This window comes from Zeus faber (assembly GCF_960531495.2).
Source record: "Zeus faber genome assembly, chromosome: 8".
Lineage (NCBI taxonomy): Eukaryota > Metazoa > Chordata > Actinopteri > Zeiformes > Zeidae > Zeus > Zeus faber.
The window spans coordinates 22,500,120-22,521,584 of NC_137195.1; the positions used below are offsets into that span (position 1 = coordinate 22,500,120).

The following is a 21,465-nucleotide window of genomic DNA, read 5'->3' on the forward strand; positions in this document are numbered from 1 at the left end:
TTTGAGAACATAGTTACACAAAGCATCATACTGTTTTTATGTAATTGCAGGTGATTTTAGATATTTATTTAAATGTTTTTCCAACTCAATCACACACGAATAACGGTGCGGTCAATGGGTTGGGATAACGGGGAAGAATATAGTATCATGATAATTTAACACAATATTAATAGGATAAGATGATATAGATCACAACACCTGCTTCGGTTCAAAACCCTGCGTTAAATAGTCCCAACTGAAGTTCATCACATTGAACTATACGGTAATGTTATGCAAAGTATTTAAAAAGTATTTTAGTATTTATCGATATCTTAATTTCACACCTATTAAATGCCATTTTTCTTTGGCCCCAGTTGGACCAAAGCCTACCAGAATCTTTTTATGTTACGGTTAAATACCACATTTTACAAATGAAATTATAATAAATTATTATTAAAATAAACAAATTCATTTAAAAATGCCCCAAAAAAGTACAATTCCCTAACCCATAATTTGCACAATTCTATCAGTAAGTCATACTGTACACACTGTATTTGCAAACAACTATATAGTATACAGTATGTGACATTATGACAGTATTGTACATACTGTACACATACTGTCTTTAAAGGACGAGTAACTTTGCTCCTGTTGGATATAACATTTTCATTCTTACAAGATAAATAGCGCTTTCTGTTAGAGCAGCTTACATAGTGGTCAAAGTGTTACTTATGCCTCAGCAGTGCCACGGTGGATTGGAATTCAGGCTTTATCGTACGACCAGTAGCAGTGAGGCCAGACACAGGGCCGGCAGCGCGGCGTGTGCGTGGACGGCGGGGGCCCCGCTGAAGTTGCACAGGTTGTTGCTGTTGCAGCAGTTGACGATGTTCCCATTTCCGTCCTGGTCCACCACGGCCGAAGACGCCGCTCCCGAGCACGTGGCGCTGCTGGCGCACTGCTTCACGATGGCTTTGGTAGAGCCTGGTAAGCAACGACACAACAAAACAAGAAGGTAAAAAATGTATAGTTTAAAGAATACTGCCTTTTGGGGACCTAGTGTGCTTCAAAGTTTACTGCTACGTCACTCCTTGGTACTGAATTGGCCCAATTTTTAGTTTGTAGAAGTATACTGAATGTATACTTTCAGCATACCTCATATTATGAATGTACTATAGTTCATAACAACTGTACCTCAAATAAACTTACTCATAAATCATACTTGCATTGTTTAAATGTACACATTATGGTACACTCAACATACTCTTAATAAGCTTTCAGTATAAATCTACATACTTGGAGCAGCTCAGTACTGCAACTGGGATATTCAATGTAGACGGAAGGTGGACCACAGGGAGCACTACTTGGTCCTCTATTTTTGGACGATGGGTACGGACTAAGTATCTTCAGTGCTTTCAAATCTTGCTTTTGGGTCTAGTATTGTTACGTATATTACCATTACCATACCACACCCGAGAGAGATTATTTTGGGGAAAATCCTGAAATGAATGCAGAGTGGATGGACTTTCATTCGGTCAGATCATTTGGATTGATGATTAATGTTAAAGCTATACACCAAGTTACTTTACAATTGTTATTTAAATACAAGTGTTATTTACACCTATACAGTCTCGATCCCAATTTCCATTAGAATAATCTTCCACTCTTGGGAGGCCCAGTAATTAATTTTGTCAATATCAAGTTTGGACTTATACATTGATGATGAAAAAATTCAGTCAGGGTTTTTGAATATCATATATTATATATATATATATATATATATATATATATATATATATATATATATACACACATACACACACACACACACACTCAGTATTACCTAGAATGTCTATGATGGTCATGCAGGTGTCCAGCGGCTGCGGGCACGTCTGATTGTTCAGGTTGCATTGTTCGTTGGTGGGAGAGGAGCTGCACACAAAGCACATGATAGGTGACACTAGAAATGGGAGAAAACAGAATATTCAAGCAATCATTGTTTCATATCATGATTGGGTTTATTCATAAAAAAAAAAAAAAAAAAAAATATATATATATATATATATATATATATATATATATAAAGATGTTATTTCATGTGTTAAAAAAGTTCCCTAGGGAATGTACGAAGAGATCATCAACATTTAAAATCAAGCATTATGATGAAGGTAATAAAGCATCTGAACCTACCGGGCTTGTTTCAAAATGACAAGTCCTTTCATTCTGCAACGGCTATGTATTCCATGCTCTATTGTAAATTACATATTTAGCATTTTTTAAGTGCCTATATAATGGCATTGAGTGCTACTGAACCTATTTTTCTTTTCTGCAGATGAGTAGAAAAACAAAAATCTTACAGTTCTATCCTAGAACAAACCTCGTGTATGGAGTGCAAAATAACCATCGAAAAAACAAATATATTCAAAGTTATGTGAGCGCTATGAGAAATTTGGGAACGTCCTACCTGGAGGCAGCAGGTGTGAGCAGAGCAGGAGGCCCAGGAGGCTCGTGGCGGCCGACGCACCGTTCATGGTCATGCTGTTGGTGCTGTGGGTGTGAGCGTGGATCCCACTGCAGCTTCAGGGCGTGCTGCGTTTTGAGTGTCCCTCTAGGCGTCCTGCGGCATGCAGCGCCCGCCGACTGATCACATGCCACAGGGAGGGCATTCCACGCATGCTCGCTCGTTGGGGTTTGTCTGGCTTTTGCCCGTGGGCCGAAGGAACATTCCTAGATCGTGTTGTGGTTTCGCTGATACTGAGCCCTGAGCCGTCACTCACCGCACAATGTGTCCCTTTCACTCAACTGTCACACTGACAGGAGATTTTTGGGGGTTTGTTCTACAGAACACTCTGCTTTGCGTGAGTTGATCAGTGGGTTGAATGAAATTCCCTCCATGAGTCTCCAAATAGACTCCTCGAGGCCTGTACAGTAGTCATTCCATGGGGAGTGCCATTTGGGTCAAGTCTATAATACACTATAATCTGCCAACATGTTTGCCAAGCTAAAAACGGTTAATTTAAAGTTCATTATTAACATAATATATGAGAAAATGTTGTGTGCGTAATAATGTTGTTGTCTTTTTAACATTTTTCAAAAGACTACTGTTTATTTTCATGTCTGTATATAGTCATGGAATATTACAGAATAAAAGATGTATTACATTACAGTTTTGTTATTTTCAGAAGTAGATCTGTTTCCCCATCCAGACAGCACATACAAAAAACCCATAAAAACTGTGTTTTCAATAAAAATATCCAAATTTATGTGTGCCCCTCAGTTTTGCTTTAATTTCTTATTATATATTTTTTAAATGTTAAATGCCCCCCCACCCCCACCCCAGAAGTAATGCATGTGTATTGGATGATAAAATTAAGGTTTTTTGCTTCAGGTGGGATAACATGTTTTCTGGGAAGTTCAACATATACATTAAATGATGAAATGTCAAAAAATATTATTCTATGTTATTAAAAATTGTGAAAATAGAAAGGCCAAATGACTCAGTAGAACTACGCTAAACAAATATCTAGAAATTAGTTTGATATCTCCATACCTATTGTTCCATCAACATTATTTTAAAGCTTATAGTTTTCTGTGTTTGTATTAAATTTTAGAAATTGTAATTTTTTTTCCATCCTTTGTTTTATTCATTGCGGTCTTTGTTAAAATGACCCCTGAGTAGTTTCAAATCATTCATAAGAATTCACCGAAAATAAATCTTCTTTGTACGTTTGTTTGTTTCGACATTACGTGATCCTGCGTAATCTCTGTATTGAAAGAGAGGAATGCACCGGCACACGCCCCTCACGTGTGTGTGTGTGTGTGTGTGTCGTGTGAAGTGAAGAACGTGAAGTTTTGTGTTAAATACTTGTCATTAAAAAATATATTTATACTGTTTACATCCGCGGCTGAAGGATGTCACTGCATGATGCGCTTTTTCAGTTTGGAGTGCAGTCAAACTCTGATCAGTTTGGTTGCCATGGCAATGCACTGTGCATACAGATGCACAAGCTATGATTTGTTCTAGATCAGCGGGCAAAACACATCGATTTTATTGAAAAAATAATAACAAAATTATTTTAATTATTATTATAAACTACAAAAACGTTTTTAAATGTGAAAGAAAAATAATCATTCACGGTATTTTTTCTTTAAAACCTTCAAAAATGCATCATCACTGAGGAACTTATGGTAGGGCGTACTACGTCCAAGAGGGACCACGATCAACATGCACCTGTACATTTTTGAACTTGAGGTGATAGTCAAAAGAAGAAAGAAGCCATTGGTACACATCCACAAGCGAAGTACCGGCAGGACAGTCCAGCCTGTCAAACAAACAAGAAAGGTTCGGAGAAAGTATAGTGCTGAATATTTATCATTGGGATTTTTTTGGACAGGCATGGAAGACGAACCTTTACCGCTGTGCCTGGTGTGTTCCGAGATTTTATCAAACGAAGCTCTGAAGCCATGTGAACTGCGCCGTCACCTCGAGACAAAACACCAACAGTGCATGTCCAGGCCGCTTGAATTTTTCAATAATAAACTCAAGCAGTATCAGGGCAAGAAGAAAGTCATCGAAACGTCATGTATGGTCACTGAGAAGGCAAAGGCGTTAATTCTTCCCGCCACAGAAGAGATTGGGGGGGCTGATGTTAGGAGAGAAGGCGTGCAAGCCAATCAACCTCATCTCATTGTCTGATAACTCGGTGAAACGCAGGATTGACGCGATGGCAGAGAATGTGTCAGGACAGCTGATAACGTTCGTTCGAAAGAGTCCTTTTTATGCCTCCAACTGGACGAATCAACAGACATCACAAATCTGTCAAACCTGCTTGCCTATGTAAGGTATGAAAACAATGGAGAGATAAAAGAAGAGTTCCTGTTTTGCAAGGCTTTGCCGACGCCTTCGACTGCTGAGAGGCCATTTTTGACATTCTGAACGCGTTCATAGTTTCAAATGGGATTGATTGGTCCAAATGTGTGGGAGCCTGATGGGGCCCGTGCGATGCTTGGCCAGCACAGAGGAGTCATCACCTGCGTGAAAGCTGTGGCTTCACTCGTAGCATCTGCCCACTGCAGTATACACAGAGCAGCACTGGCTGTAAAGAAAATGCTGCAGGTCTAAAGACTGTTCTAGATCAGGCGGTCAGAGTCAACTTCATCAAAAGGCGCCCACTGCAATCACCTTTATTTCCCGTTTTATGTAACAAGATGGGCAGTGACTATAAGCAGCTTGTGTTACACACTGAAGTCCGGTTGTTCTCAAGGGGGAAGGTACTGATGCGACTTTTTGAATTGCGTGATGAGGTGAGGGGTGTTTTTTCTCGACACAAAGTTTGAACTTGAACATCGGTTCTGTGATTTTGAGTGGCTGGCTAAATCGGGATACCTGGCCGACATTTTCAGCCACTGAAATGGACTCAAACTCAGTCTCCAAGTCAAAGCAGTGACCATGTTCAATGTCCAGAAAAAAATAGAAGCGACCATAAGGAAAATGGGTATGCGGGCCAGGCGAGTTGATTCTTTGACAAAGGAAGAAATGCGGCTTCCTGTCACCGTGATCAATCAAGTCAAAGAGCACCTGCATGGTTTGAGGACCAAGCTGCGTGAATGCTTCCCCATCCCAGAAGTGCATTGCAGCTGGATGGAAAAGCCATTTGCCAGCCACAGTGACAAGACCCTCGCAGGCCTGAGCGCAAAAGAGAAGGGCAATCTCGTGGATCTCTCCTTACGCGAAAGTTCCATAGATATAAGTTTACGTTTAACCCACTTCATTTTTGTTTTACCACTACTGCACTGTATGTATGAGAATGCGTATGATTTTTAAAATATATATCGTCTGAGAACGCACTGTTTGGCTCCCGTATTACTTCTGGGCTGATGCGGGCCGTGAACAGTTTTGAGATTTTCAAGTGGGCTCTGAGTCCGAAAAGGTTGGGAACCGCTATTCTAGATTATTATAGAGGAGCTGGAAATCTGACTCGTGTCCTGGTTTCACATGACTGGTTGCAACCGGTCCTTTCAGCTCTGTTGGGTATATCACACATACATCTAATAAATTGTAGCCAAAAATAATAAGGAAAACAAAAATCTGAACTTCTATGGATCAGAGTTTCAGATTCGAGCCACAAAGGGTTTACTCAACTCAACATTCTTTTTCATTCAAATACATTTTGTTGCATCGAGACGCTTGTAAGTAAATATAATGCATTTCAGTAGTGCGTCAGATTAAAAACCAATCGAAAAGTGCTTCAAAACAAAAAACCTGGAAAGCATATAAAGTACAGACAAAATTAGTAGTGCAGAAGTGCATTTTTTTTTTTTCCAGTATTTTACAGTTTCTTGAAAAATAAGATATAGATCAGTATCATTTGAATACATTTTTGGATGCATACTGCAGACCTGCCAACCTTGGGAAAATACTTGTTTACACTGTGACACATACACTGTTTATTATTGTTCATTATTCACTATGGAACAATAATAGAACATGGAGGTGTCGCTGGGCTCCAATAAAATTAAATATAACAGACGGACACTGAATTCCGATAAAACTGAATATGGGACTGTCACCAAGTTTTAGTATAATTCAACCTGTAACTCTCACGGACACAACATATAACTAACATGGAAATGTCCAGTTCAAACTTCAAATTAAAGTCTCTTTCATTATTAAGTGCAAATATACATTTATATTATATTGAAATGGTACTTTGCAAATGAAGTGCAAATATTACAAAAAAATAAACAAATAAAATAAATGGCCGACTCCTCTCCCTCTCGTTCACTGGAAGTCTTTCCTTCGTTAAACCAAGTGAATCAATTCAAACGACTCGTTTTATTGAGTGACTCGCCAAAAACCGAGTCTCAAAAAAGAGTCAAACTTTTCATCCCGATCTGAGCTCTGCTGTGAGTGGTAGAAACGCAGTCTGCACAATGTGGGAATATTGTCAGGCGATAGGTAAATAATTTATCTAATCTTCATTGTTTACCTAGAAGTACTACCAAACAGACGACACTTTCTTTCTTTTGCTCTGTTTTTTGAGCGTCAGCTACACAACTGCGTTATAATTACGTTGGTATTGGGTTTGAGTATTGGAGGATTTTTACCGGTGCAGTACATGAGCACAGTATCAGTGTGTAAATTTGACAGGCACAGAATCTTAAACTATATGGTCACCAGTCATGGCTGATTAAGTTGAAAACTGGCAGATGTATCTCACGTTATTATCATTTTTTTTTGTAGTTTCAGCTGGCATTTTGTACCTACGTATTTTGAGACAAGAATTGTGTGGTTGGTACACAAAATGCATACAGGTTGGCAGGTCTGATACTGTGATATTTGACGGGAGTGCTACATGTCGGACATTCCCTTTACTATGGGTAAAAACAGCATTATTTTACACCTGGAATCTTAAATATTTTTAAGCCGTTCTGTGCCATTTTTCATTTCAGACAAATTATTTCACATATATATTTTTTTTACATATTCCAAAAACAATAAATACATTTACAATAAATGCAATTAATACAATTTTATAATTAAAATGAAATATCATTCAAACCAATAAAAACAAAATGAACACAGGAATAATGAAGAGAGGATGAGAAAAGGATGCTACACACCTTGGCTTTTAACACGTAGGTGTCTGGCTGATTTCTTTCCTTCTCCGGCTTCTAGATAATGGAGTGGAATCTGCAGAAGGATGTCAGCCTGGTGCAGGGAAAGTGTTTTTGTGTGTGTTTTTTTCTTCTGTTGGGGCAGGAGAGCAGGAGAGAGGAGTTCTAGCTGAGATCATGCAAAGCGGAGGAAAAAAAAAATCAGTGTTTTTTGAAATCACCTAAAGCCTGCTTCACACTGAATACGATAAACGACAAGAACAAACCGGAAATCCATTCATTCTCATGGAGAGTCAGATTGCGCATGCCAAAAGCTGTAGTTTGCTCCCATTTTTCATGTGGCAAATAGTAAACTTCATCCTTGGATGTCACCATATTCACTACAATAAATCAATTTTTATCTCAGTGAATTGTGTTTATTCTTGTCCCACTTTGCAAACACTATATAAAGGGAGTTTTAAACTCTCATTCATGGAAAATGGCAAATGCCCAGCTGAGCAAACTACAAAACGCTGTTGTACTGGAAAAAACAAGTTCTCCCATTTTCCCTGACATATTTTGTGACGCGAGGATCCGACTGTCGGATACGATCACGCATTGGGTGTGAAGGAGGCTTTCGATCGACAGAGTTTTGAGTGAAAATCTTCTTCCACTTCGGGGACTCTTTCAAGTTTGCCGCTCCATCTTATTTTCACTTCGTTGATGCATCTTGCGTTCTGGCTTTCATGTCTCCGTGGAAAGCTTCCTCCACGTGTCTTCACCTCAGTGGGACTTGAGTTTCTTGCTGTGGCTCCCTGACTCACGACCTCTGGCGGCGCTGAGGGCGTAGCGCCTGGTGGAGATAGAGATACGGAGATTCATTTCAATATAGGTTTGCATCGTGATCATTCACACAAGTAAATACAATAACCGGAATCGGAATCAGAGTCAGTTCATGTACGAGGAATTTGTCATGATGATTATGAGTGCGTTTCTATAGAAGATTGTCATTTAAAAAGGCTTAACAGTCTGAAGATTGTTTACATTTCAATTCAATATAAATATAAAAAAATAAAAAATAAAATAAAACAAAAGTTTAAATATAAATTAAAATCAAATACAAAAAAAGTAAAGAAAAAATTAAATAAAAATATAATAATATTTCATATAAAAAATACAAAACAGAGAAAGTCAAATATATAAAAATATACAGAATATACAAATGCGATTCTATGTACGGGACAAGTTATTGGTATGGGTATACAGGGCATGCATTATACTGAGAAATGATCCTATGTATTTAAGTTGTTACAGTTTGTACAGTATAGTTTGTTTCCAACCATCATTTTTAACTATCATTATACTTCAAATTTCACCATACTGTAAAAATGGTTCTGAGCAGGTGTTAATTTTATGTTAAATAAATCACAGCCACTAAAAACAGCCAAATGTGTGTAATTTAGAAATTCCTGCTCAGACACAAATTCCTGCTACCCATGATTTATAAATGAGAGCCACTGAAGACTTCAATTTGTTTGTTGTTGTTCCTGTGTCCCACCTGCGCTGGTAGAGGAAGAGGAGGAAGAGGAGCTCGTCTCTGAAGCAGGAGAGCTGATGGGAGGAGGAGAAGGATCCGGCGGAGGAGAAGAAGGAGACGCAGGAGCACAGGTCTGATATGAAGGTGTTCACTCCCTGTCGAGACCAAACAAGGCTTGTCATTTTTGTGTTTTTTTTTTTTGGCATATACATTATACATTATAATTATATAGTATGCATTAAGAGCAGATAAATATTCAGGTGTCCTATACAATTGCACAATGGTCCTGAGATGTACAATGTTCACACAAAACAAATATAATCAATTTTCAATGTGTTCTTTATTTATTAAAATATAATATAATCTCATTGTCTATTATTTTTTCATATACTGTATATACACAGTATATACACACGATATATATATATATATATATATATATATATATATATATATATATATATATATATATATATATATATATACACATACACACACTGTGTTTATACTGTGTATATACAGTATATACTTGTTATATATACTGTTTCAAGTTATTCCAGTATTTAAACTTCTGAGGACGAAATTCATGCACTTCAAGCATCTCAGGGACCTAATGAGAACCCTGTGTATGGTTAGGCAGTGTAAAAGATGACATGATTTATATATAAATCATAGATTTAATTCCTTATGTGTATGTGAATGTCGTTTAATGTTGTTACTCACCCTGTACATCAACACTGTGCCCTGCAGATGCCCCACGGACCTCAACTGAGAGAGAGAGAGAATGTTGATGAAACACAATAAATGGAATATTAAATAGGACACATAATGCAAATCATTTCATTTCCTTTCAGTCAAGACTATTAGGACAAAGGCCTTTCGCTATCGAGCTCATTTGAAATGTTCAAATATTTCCCTCTCTGTGTTGTGGTAGAAGTATACATATCTATCTATCTATCTATCTATCTATCTATCTATCTATCTATCTATCTATCTATCTATCTATCTATCTATCTATCTATCTATCTATCTATCTATCTATCTATTTACTGTACAGTCTCAGTCTGGACTCACCTTGTGGTTGATGTAAAGCTGTGGAGCCATCGACAAGAAGCCAAAGGCGTAAACTCCTGTTGGAAGGAAGAGAGGAATTGAGGACTTGAAGAGAAAAAAGGGGGAAAACAACAACAAAACAACTCTTATGTGAGACGAGAATAATGAATAATGTAAATAGTTTGAAACGATTGGGCTGTAGTGTCATCTGTTGTATTTAATAATGTTACTTACCAGTCACCAGGCTGTTGATTAACCAGGAGTAGTAACTACCAACACAGATATCATCAATTAGGACACCCAGTCAAATATCATTTTTCAATCTTACTCTTGTTGAACCTTATCTAAAGATTTTGGGTAGGGTTTGGGTGGACATGTAATTTGATTATAACAAAAATATTTATAAAATGTTCCAATTCAGAGCCTAATAAAAATGTTTTTTTTTAATTCATTTGTTTGACCATCTGCATATTTACTACACTTTTATTTTGACAGGTGCTCTATAAAAATGTATAGAGCTATATAATATATTATAGTATTATTAAAAAAACTATAAAATTATTATCAGCAATAACAATAATAATATATTATTATAATTATTGTTATTAATAATAATAATAATAATAATAATCCATCCATCCATCCATTTTCTTCCGCTTATCCGGGGCCGGGTTGCGGTGGCAGCAGGCTGAGCAAGGAGCTCCGGCCCCCTTCCCCCCGGTAACGTTTTCCAGTTCCTCCTGGGGGACCCCGAGGCGTTCCCAGGCCAGCTGGGATACGTAATCCCTCCAGCGTGTTCTGGGTCTACCCCGTGGTCTCCTACCAGTTGGACGTGCCCCCAAAGGAAGGCGCCCAGGAGGCATCCTGATCAGATGCCCGAACCACCTCAACTGGCTCTAAGGCTGAGCCCAGCCACCTTACAGAGGAAACTAATTTCGGCCGCTTGTGTTCGCAATTTCGTTCTTTCGGTCACTACTCAAAGCTCATGACCATAGGTGAGGGTTGGGACATAGATGGACTGCTAAATTGAGAACATTGCCTTCCGGCTCAGCTCCCTCTTCACCATAATGGTCCGGTACAATGCCCGCATCACTGCTGACGCCGCACCGATCCGCCTGTCCATCTCACGCTACATTTTCCCCTCACTCGTGAACAAGATCCCGAGATACTTGAACTCCTTCACTTCGGGCAGCAACTCGCTCCCAACCCGGAGGGAGTAATCCACTCTTTTCCGGCAGAGAACCATGGCCTCAGACTTGGAGGTGCTGATTATCATCCCGACCGCTTCACACTTGGGCTGCAAACCGCCCCAATGTGTGCTAGAGGTCACGGTCTGATGAAGCCAACAACACCACATCATCTGCAAAAAGCAGAGATGCAATTCTGAGGTTCCAAAACCGGACACTCTCCTCACCTTGGCTGCGCCTTGAGATCCTGTCCATGTATATCACAAACAAAATCGGGGACAAGGGGCAACCTTGGCGGAGTCCAACACCCACTGAGAACGTGTTTGACTTTGTGCCAAGAATACGAACAAAGCTCTCATTTTGGTTGTACAAGGTCCGGATGGCTCGAACCAACGGCCCCAGTACCCCATACTCCCTCAGTACCCCCCACAGGATCCCCCGAGGGACACGGTCAAAAGCCTTCTCCAGGTCCACAAAACACATGTAGACTGGATGGGCAAACTCCCATGACCCCCGCAGCAACCCTGCAAGGGTAAAGAGCTGGTCCACGTCCACGTCCAGGATGGAATCCGCATTGCTCCTCCTAAATCTGAGGTTCAACAATTGGCCGGAGCCTTCTTTCCAGCAGTCTGGAGTAAACTTTCTCGGGGAGGCTGAGTAGTGTGATACAACTATAATTGATGCACACCCTCCGGTCCCCCTTTTGAAAAATGGGAACCACCACCCCAGTCTGCCACTCCACAGGTACTGTATCCGGCATCCATGCGACACTGAAGAGGCGTATCAACCAGAGCCTTCAGCATCTCAAAGCAAATCTCATCCACTGCAGGCGCCTTGCCCCCGAGGAGCTTTTTGCCTTTCTCAGCGACCTCTGCCAGGCATATGGACGAGACTTCCCCCAAGTCTTCAGACTCTGCCTCTTCCCCTGAGGATGTATTGGTCGAGTTCAGGAGTTCATCAAAGTGCTCTTTTCACAGCCCGACAATATCCCCAGTCCAGGTCAGCAGTTCTCCTCCCCCGCTGAACACAGCCTGAGCCAAGCCCTGCTTTACCTTCCTGAGTCGCCGAACAGTTTGCCAGAACTTCCTTGAGGACAACCGAAAGTCCGTCTCCATAGCCTCCCCGAACTCCTCCCATACCTGGGTTTTTGCTTCAGTGACCGCCAAAGCCGCAGCCATTCTAGCCTGCCCGTACCTGTCTGCTGCCTCGGGAGACCCCTGGGCCAGTCAAGCCCGAAAGGCCTCCTTCTTCAGCGTGACGTCTTCCTTCACCGCTGATGTCCACCAATGGGTTCTTGGGTTACCGCCACGACAGGCACCGGCTGCCTTCTGACCACAGCTCCTAGCAGCCGCCTCTGCATTGTACATGACCCACTTGGATTCCATGTCCCCAACCTCCCCCGGGATGCGCGAAAAATTCTTCCGGAGGTGGGAATTGAAGACCTCGCGGACAGGGGCATACACCAGGCGTTCCCAGTTCACCCTCACTACACGTTTGGGTTTATGAAGTCTGTCTGGCAGCCTCCCCCGCCATCTGATCCAACTCACCACCAGGTGGTGATCAGTTGACAGCTCTGCTCCTCTCTTCACCCGAGTGTCCAAGACATATGGCCGCAGATCTGATGATACGACCACAAAGTCGATCATCGATCTTTGACCTAAGGTGGGCTGGTACCATGTACACTTATGAGCCACCCTATACTCGAACATGGTGTTCATTATGGCCAATCAATGACTAGCACAGAAGTCCAATAAACAAAGCACCACTAGGATTCAGATCAGGCAGGCCCTTACTCCCAATCGCCCCCTTCCAGGTTTCTCCATCGTTGCCCACGTGAGCGTTGAAGTCTCCCAGTAGAAATATAGAGTCCCTAGGCAGAGCCCCTTCCAGGATGCCACACAGAAACTCCAAGAAGGCCGAATACCCTTTACGTGTGTTCGGTGCAAAAGCACACACAACAGTCAGAGCTTTCCCCTTGTAGTCGCATAGAGGCGACCCTCTCGTTCACTGTGGAGAACTCCAACACAGCGGCACTCAGCCGGGGGCTCGTGAGTATCCCCACACCTGCCTGGCGCCTCTCACCCTTGGCAACAATGGAAAAGGAGAGAGTCCAGCCCCTCTCCAGGAGTTTGGTTCCAGAGCCAGTGCTGTGCGTAGAGGTGAGCCTAACTATATCTACTTGGTACCGCTTCACCTCCCGCACCAGCTCCGGCTTCTTCCCAGCCAGAGAGGTGACATTCCATGTCCCTAGAACTAGTCTGCGATGCCGAGGATCACCAGGCCCAGGCCCCTGCCTTTGCCCGCCGCTCGACTGACATTGCACCCGACCCCAACGCCTATCCCTGCAGGTGGTCAGCCCACAGGGTGATAATAAAACTAATAATAATATAATACTACTACTACTACTACAACTACTACTACTACTACTACTACTACTACTACTACTACTACTAATAATAATAATAATAATAATAATAATAATAATAATAATAAATATTGCTGCAGACAGCAATACACAGGGTCCAGTTTATTCCTTTAAGGTACAGTAAGTATTACAGTTTTCTGGCTTCTGTGAAATGCATCACAAGTCACAAAAGTTACAAACATTGTGGACTTGTCTGGACCAATCAACATGCACTTATGTCACTGCATGTGTTCTCTTCTGGTGTTCAGTTTATATATCCCTGCAGAACGTTGTTTTAAGGATTATGATCGTTCCTGGGTGACGCAGTGTGGACACTGCGTCACCCAGTAATTTTAGTGGTGACTTTTTTTCTTGAATTACATTTTCAATAAGTGACATTTCGATGAAAAATGTTGTGGTATTTCTGTGAGTATTTACCATATAACAGCTTCTATTTTTCTGATGCCTCGCATCACTCATTCACATCACATACATTTGAGTGGACTTGACTCGACGTGGTCACAGGTTTTTGTGAACTAATACTTTTAAATATTTTTCATTAATCCGGCAAAGTAATGGAGACAATTGAGATAAAATATCAATCGAACAAATCCACAGACATCTTCCAGGTAAGAAAGTACGTAAATACACACGTAAACGCATAGTTTGTAATCTCTAACCACTACAGAGTGAAGGAGTCTACGCCACACACTAGACATGGTGTAAATGGACATTCTGAATCAGAACCTACAAATTTATAGTAAATAGTATTATGACGTCATAAAGTGTCTTACTGTAAAACTCATCTCGTTCATTTTGTTTCCAAATAGCGGCATGTCAGTCAAGCAGCACCAGCTGAATATTTGGGGTCAAATGTTGTTGGTTTTTCCCTAATATCTGCTCTCTACGTGGATCGATTTGGAGTAAATTTAAACTACGAGATGCTTGTGACATATCGGTTTAAACGACAACTGTGTTTGTAGGTTATGTCATTGTTGCGTTCCAGATACTTTTAGCCGGGTTGAACATATTTTGGCGTTGAATGCATTAAACTGTGTCTGTGATTTCAGTCAAATTTGCCAGTTTTTCCACTAATTTCTGCTCCGTATGTGGAGCAATTTGGATGAACCTTAAACCACAAGATGCTTGTGACATACTGGTTCAGACGAGACGCAAACTGTGTTCCTAGCTTCCGCTGTTCTTCTGTTTCAAATACATTTAGATTTAAAACTATGCAGGCTGGACCCCTAATAATAATAATAATAACTAGATTTGATAACATTTGATATACTCTATTTATCCCCATATGGAAATTGCATTTTCATAGCAGCCAGCATTAAAACAAATAGGCGATCTCAGTAAAGTAATTAAAATGTTGAAAAATAATTGACGCATCATAAAAAAATAATGAAAATAATAAGCATTACAATGGATTGTAAGTGCTACCTGCTTACCTCTTGTAGCGCAGGTAGACCTGGGAGAAAATGGCTCCGCTGATACAAAGAGGGTAGACCAGGTAGGAGAGGTACCTACAAGCCTGACCACCGATGACAACAACGGTTTGGTGTCATTTTAGATCAAACTCTGACCACATCAAGAGAACCAATAGACAGAATCATATACTGTACCTGAGTGTCGTACTCCACCGTCTTCCTCTCCACTTCCTCCGGCTTCTGAACCTGAGATGGAAAGGTCATCGACATCTTCATTCATTCATTTGTGTTTGTGTGACTTATGCAATCTCACTGAGCCGTCGAGAGGTTAGGCAAGTGATACTAGAGCAGTTTCTCACACATCAACACTCAACATTGAGTTAATTTCATCTGGGTCAATGAATTAGGTTCTCTATTCATAGTTAATGAGTGGATAACTCAGTTTTAACTATATAAATAGAGCTTTGGATAAGGTGCACACCCGAGTCACGTTCATACGCTGTCAATACATTCAAGTTATTTGTCTTTTTAAGTCACTTTAATTGTAGTGGGCTCGTGGTCGTTAACTCCAGTTTCCTTTCAAAATAATTGCGCTCACATGAATAATGGACCTGTAGCTCTTCCATTTCACGTGGATCTTGAAGACTTTGAAGACCTTCCATACCTTGGGAAATGGAACAGGACCAGGGTCAACAAATAGACAACAATTACCTTATGAGACAGTGCAGTGGATAGTATGTTGGCAGGAAATTATTCTGACAAAATGTTCGACTAAATCACACTTTTCACCCGGACCAACTGAAACGGCCTTTCTCAGTCATAGTTTAAAAAAGCCTCAGACTTGCCCTGGTCTTGGTTTAAAAAAAATATGATTTCCAGAAGGAAGTTTAGAGATAATCTAGGTCTCAGTGAAGGCTTAAGTTTAACCTGGCCTGAGTCAGGTTTAACCTCCAGGTCGACCTTCACAACAGAGGAAATGGATTATCTGGACTAAGACCAGCACCGAGACCAGACAGAAGGAGCTGACTTGTCCTTCCTTGTCTGGAACTAATTAATCTCAAATTGAGCAACATCTCAGAAATGCATTTCAAATTGAAGTAGAATTAGTTTAGTCCTGATTTAGATTAAAACCCACCAGCAAAATCATCCCACACCATCCTGCTGCTTAAAAATAATCCTCTAGCTGCAAAAAGTCTGATGAAACACAGACGTTAGTGCAGATCTAAGTTTAAGGAGTCGACACATACAGTAGGTGTTTGTACAGTACACAGTTTGGCTGTTTCCATTACTTCCATGTCAATACAAAGTGGAGTGGAGGTGACGTACCTCTACGCAAGCTCCCAGTCCCACAGGAACCAGCACCAGTAGGCTAGTCTCCTCAAGCAGGTGGAGGAAGATCAGCAGGGTGCTCAGACAGCGCCACAGAACTACACACAACATGGGGGAGGAAGGGAGAAAGAAAGAAAGAAAGAAAGAAAGAAAGAAAGAAAGAAATGCTAAATTAAATGACACAGCCCAAAGTATCTATAACGGTCAGAAATCTATTATTTCTACCTGCATGATAATGTAGCTAAAGCTGTGAACTTTTGATTTAAAATTATGTTCTTTAAATATGCTTTGTAGTCAGCATATTTTTAGCCAAGTCAGACTAAAATGGACACAATCCTGCCAAGAATATATTGTCTTTAATTTCCAGTTGTAAAAGTGAACTCACTCACTATGGCAGATGTATTTACTCAAACAAAATGGCTGTGATTTAACATCCATAATGGATAACAATATGTGTTGTACATTTCCTCCTACATTTTTAAATGATTGTTATTATCATTATAATCATTGTTATTATATCAATATTATTAATCATATTGATTATAATTATGAATTCATTAATTCACAACATCATGCGTTTTGACTTAAGGACAGTTGATTAGAAAGTGTGGAAATAAATGTGGAAAACCTAATGTATGGGTCGGTGAGAGGGAAATATTCTACTGGCCTTCCCCCATTTTCTTTATAGATTATAATTAGTTTGATTGCACATTATTCACACTGCCATTTTAACAGCTTCCGGCCAATAAAACACTGTATGCGCCTGTACTGTTTCTACCACTGAGGACACCGAAGGTTCCTTATGGCTCTAGTGCTTATGGAATATTTGTCCATTAAAAATACATTTCTCTACATGTTTAGCTTGAAGGTATTCTATTCTATTCGACTTTCAATAAAAAAAATAAAAAATAAATAAAATAAAATGAACAATCATACAATTTATTATAGTGCTTACAAATATGTAGACTGGTAAACACCCGTCTGGTGTCACACTATAATTGTAGGAGTTGGATCTTTCTCACCTGCCTTCCTGGACATTCCTGCCATGCTGCTCTTTTTCCTCCAGCAGCTGATGTCGTTCTTAAGGGCCAGGAACTCACAGATGAGCTGCAATGCATAAGCTATAATATTAACAAAGGTGGAAATGATCCATGTGATTTATTTGTGTGCAGCGCTGTGTGGTCTTACGTGCAGCGCTGTGACCAGTGCAGTGAGCAGCAGCAGGTAGAGGTTGGAGCCCAGCAGCGTCTCCTTGATTTCATCGATGTTTTCTTCCGTGAAGCCTTGAAATCAAGAATAAAAGGTGAAAATAAAATTTGAAAATTGGCTTTGATCGATTAATTGTTTTTTCGAATTTTGTAAGGCTGGTTGTTTTCTCTTCTAACTCAAACTGGATTTTCTTTAATGTAATATTACCAAGTCTACCACACTAGCATAGTCTAAATATGTCTCAAAGATGTATAATAACACCTTTAAAAAAATCAACTGTCACAACTTTAAGTAAATTTAAAAAACAACATAATAATAACAGTAATAATAATAATAATAATAATAATAATAATAACAGTATGAGGGTAGCTCACCAAACTGCCGTAGGGAGTAAACCACGTCCTGCAGGTGCACCCAAAACCTGAACCTCCTGAGAGAGATTCCCTCGTAGGACACAGCGAGAGGGAGCTGCGGAGTGCTACCGTTGATTTCCTGTGAATGACGGATGGACGGATTGATAGTCAAAAAGGAAGCTGAGCAGAGGGATGAAATATAGAGCGCGTGCATGGGTCGTACCATGAGGTCGCTCACTCTGACGCTGAGCTGATCCACGAGAAGCAGAGGAAGGTAGACCATCTTCCTCCCGTCCTGAGAGCTGGAGAACACCAGAAATGGGGACTTTTATTTATTTAAATAGTTGAGTCCTGGACCAAAAAGCTTTATTATTTTTTTCATGAGCAGTGATCAGGCAGAACCAGGCCTGGTGTATAGCTCCTGGCTACTACTGATACCGTACTCCTTAAATTTAACTGGATGCTCCTGCAACCCCATTGGACAGGCTTGACTTTAGGCTTGGCTTTAGGCTTGACTTTAGGCTTGGCTTTAGGCTTGACTCCATGCTCTACTTTAAGCTCGACCTGAGTGACTTACACGCGCATGTGACGCCTCACGTCGCTGGGAAGTCCCGCTCTGTTAAAGACAAAGTGATCCGACATCACAGTGACTGACAGGCGCGGTTTCCAGTAAGAAACAGGACTCTCTGATCTGGAAGAAGTTTCCTAATAGAGAGAAAATGAAAAAGTTGATGGTGAGCGGTACCGGTAAAAAAAACATTTCAAAATCTCTAATTCTTAGACACTGTGTCTTCAGTCAAGAACCTGGTTTGCATGGCAATGCATATTTGACCTTTGCGAGGAGTTTTGCATTCAAGGGGAACTGCCAGCTTCAGGGATCTGGAAGGATTTTTTTTTTTTCTTTTTTTCGGCGTCGCGATGCCACTCTCATTCTACCTTACGCTTCTCCCTTTGTCCTTCCGCGCGTCTCGGTGTGATGTAGGTGGTGAGCTGGGCGGCGTAGTGGACTTCTTTGCTGTCCTCCAGAGGTGAAACTCCAGCTTTGTGGATGTACACCATTGCATAGAGACTACCGTTGGCACGGGTCTCCTCTGGTATCAGGACATTCACCTTTCTAAAGAATAAAAAAAAAAAAAAAGGGACGGTCAAGGAAATACTTGAGTCCCAGCTGAATGAGTGAATGTTACTCTTCATTGGAGGACTTGCATGACAAACCTACTTTTCAAACGCAGAATGTAGGTCAAAGGGATCGATTTTGAAAACGAGGTTGAGCTGGCTGTCATCCGGGACCAGGCAGGTAAAAATACTCAACTAGTTCAAACGTGAGAAGCACAGCGTAAGCGCGAAAATAGAATACAAAGACATAGAATAGAAAAGATAAAAGAGTTTAAAAAAAAAAAAGACCTATTTTGAGACGGTAAAATACAGGCGGGTAAATCGTGCGTGTTGGAGTTCTTCTTTATTGAGTATGATTGACATGCCACTCTATTTTTAATTTTTTAATTATTTCATTAATTTCCATACATCAGTTCATAGGTTACAGCAAAGCAAATGCATATGTAGGAATGGTTTTTGTTTTTTTTTGTAATTAAAGGTAAAACAGTACGTATAAAAACGTATTTAAGTAAATTGATTATTATATCGTTCCCCCCCCCCCCCCCCCCACCACCATTATTTATTTTTATTAAAGGAATAATGTTGTATAATGTAAAGGACCTAAATGTTTCCATCCTTAAACACACACACACGCACGCACACACACACACACACGCACGCACACACACACGCACGCACACACACACACACACACACACACACACACACGCACACGCACCTAGTTGTCAGACCCACCTGCAGCCTGGGTCTGTCCCCGAGGTAGGAGGAGACGCACTGCTCTCCTCTCGCCCTGTCGCAGGGTTTGGTGTGCATGAAGCCGTACAGCACCCAGGCGGTGTGCAGCATGTACACCACGAACACCCCCAGGAAGACCTTCGCGAAGGCGCCCGTCTTGCTCCCGCCGTCTCCCGCGGGCTTGGAACAACACCATGGAAACATGCTTTCAGTTCGGGCTTTATGGAGGTCCAGGAATCCACGCTCAGGTTAACGTCGAGCTCGCCGCCCACCACCCTCCTCCTCCTCCTCCTCCTCCTCCTCCTCCTGCCACAGCAGCATCCTTCCGGTTGCAGGTGTCCCGGATGGGGCCTCCTCGCCCGGTCCGCGCCCGCCAGGGAAGATGCTGAAGCCGAGATCGGCCATTCCGAGTCGCGTCGGCCCATTTTGTTCTCTGAACTCCGTCATAAAGAAAGAAAAACTTTTGCAGAAATTCAGTAGCTAGAAAGATTAAATAGTTGTACGTACAGATCCCTAACAAACTAATAATAATAATAATAATAATAATAATAATAATAATAATAATAATAGGTCCTACCTAACATTGAGTCTTCCTTTATCTCAGCCGTTATTTCACGTTGCATATAGATTTGATCGATTATATTAAACGCTTGAACAAAATGACGTCACAGCCCTGTGGGTAATGCCCAGCACGGCGCTGGGATCCTTTCGCTCCGGGAGGTTGAAAACGGGGAGAACAGCGACACCCGGTGGTCTGCAGGAGTTATAGCATCCGCTTTCATTTGGGCTTTGCGGAGGGCGCCTCTCCACTTGCGGACAATGTCGACATCCTCTCGACTCTTCTGCTGCTGGTTTTCTGTCTCATATCCGTCTATTCAATTGTATTCTATTCTACAAAAGCAAAGGAATAAAAAACAACAACAAAAAACAAAACAGATTGCAATTGCAATCTGCAGTTAATACATGTCACTGCATATATGTATGAAAGTATGTATATGTATGTGACAAATACGAATCTTGAATCTTGAATCTTGAATCTTGAATTTCAAAACGGGCGCATACAGACGTAGATGCGACGTACACAAGAACAGAGAGATAAACAACGAACATATATAGCAGCCTTTTCTTTATCCGCCCGTTCTTCATGCTGATATTTGTCATTTCTTCTGTTAATACGTACGGTTTTCCGCTTATCGCCATTCTTCCGCCAGTGTAATAGACAACTTTAACCACAAGAGGGTAGTGCTCACCCGAGCGTCAAGTGAACACGAAGCGGTTCGGCGAACTTTTTAAGTGCAATGTAAGGAACTTGGTCATCTTCAACACGAAGTAACTAGCTAGTCCCAATGTAAAAATCACAGTTAAATATACGTGCATTTATTTTTATTTTTTAATAATAATAATAAAAAAGAAAAATCCAGCGAAGTAAAAGAAAATATGCGTTCTCTCGCCGGATATAGGTCACAGGGTTTTCGTATTTCCTCATCTCCGAACAGATGGACGCAGATGTTGTTGTTGTTGTTGTTTTTTTTTTAAA

The 21,465-nt window shown here is 40.9% G+C and overlaps 2 protein-coding genes across 2 annotated transcripts; both read right to left on the reverse strand.

The window, feature by feature from the left end:
- Positions 1-11: 11 nt before the first annotated feature.
- On the reverse strand, positions 12-2,563 carry LOC307234284 (uncharacterized protein). The gene is made up of 3 exons (XM_080005929.1): positions 2,441-2,563; positions 1,820-1,936; positions 12-960 (listed from the first exon to the last, which is right to left on the reverse strand). The coding sequence occupies exons 1-3, from the start codon at positions 2,511-2,513 to the stop codon at positions 749-751; spliced, it is 402 nt and encodes a 133-aa protein (XP_079862055.1). The 5' UTR covers positions 2,514-2,563; the 3' UTR covers positions 12-748.
- Positions 2,564-8,355: 5,792 nt separating this feature from the next.
- LOC307233499 (lipid scramblase CLPTM1L-like) lies at positions 8,356-20,132 on the reverse strand (the record flags this gene model as incomplete). The annotated part of the gene is made up of 17 exons (XM_080004835.1): positions 8,356-8,425; positions 9,131-9,264; positions 9,833-9,877; positions 10,184-10,239; positions 10,397-10,431; positions 15,208-15,290; positions 15,382-15,432; positions 15,785-15,850; positions 16,513-16,613; positions 17,538-17,622; positions 17,704-17,798; positions 18,099-18,216; positions 18,301-18,379; positions 18,655-18,782; positions 19,014-19,191; positions 19,297-19,388; positions 19,929-20,132. The coding sequence occupies 17 exons, from the start codon at positions 20,130-20,132 to the stop codon at positions 8,356-8,358; spliced, it is 1,620 nt and encodes a 539-aa protein (XP_079860961.1).
- Between the last annotated feature and the right edge of the window lie 1,333 nt (positions 20,133-21,465).

Excerpts from the sequence above, each read along its gene's own strand:
- LOC307234284 (XM_080005929.1), bottom strand. The coding sequence starts at position 2,513 with ATGACCATGAACGGTGCGTCGGCCGCCACGAGCCTCCTGGGCCTCCTG. Across the intron at positions 1,937-2,440 it reads CTCACACCTGCTGCCTCCAG|TGTCACCTATCATGTGCTTT; the intron begins GTAGGACGTTCC and ends TCCCATTTCTAG. Across the intron at positions 961-1,819 it reads GACCATCATAGACATTCTAG|GCTCTACCAAAGCCATCGTG; the intron begins GTAATACTGAGT and ends GTTGCTTACCAG.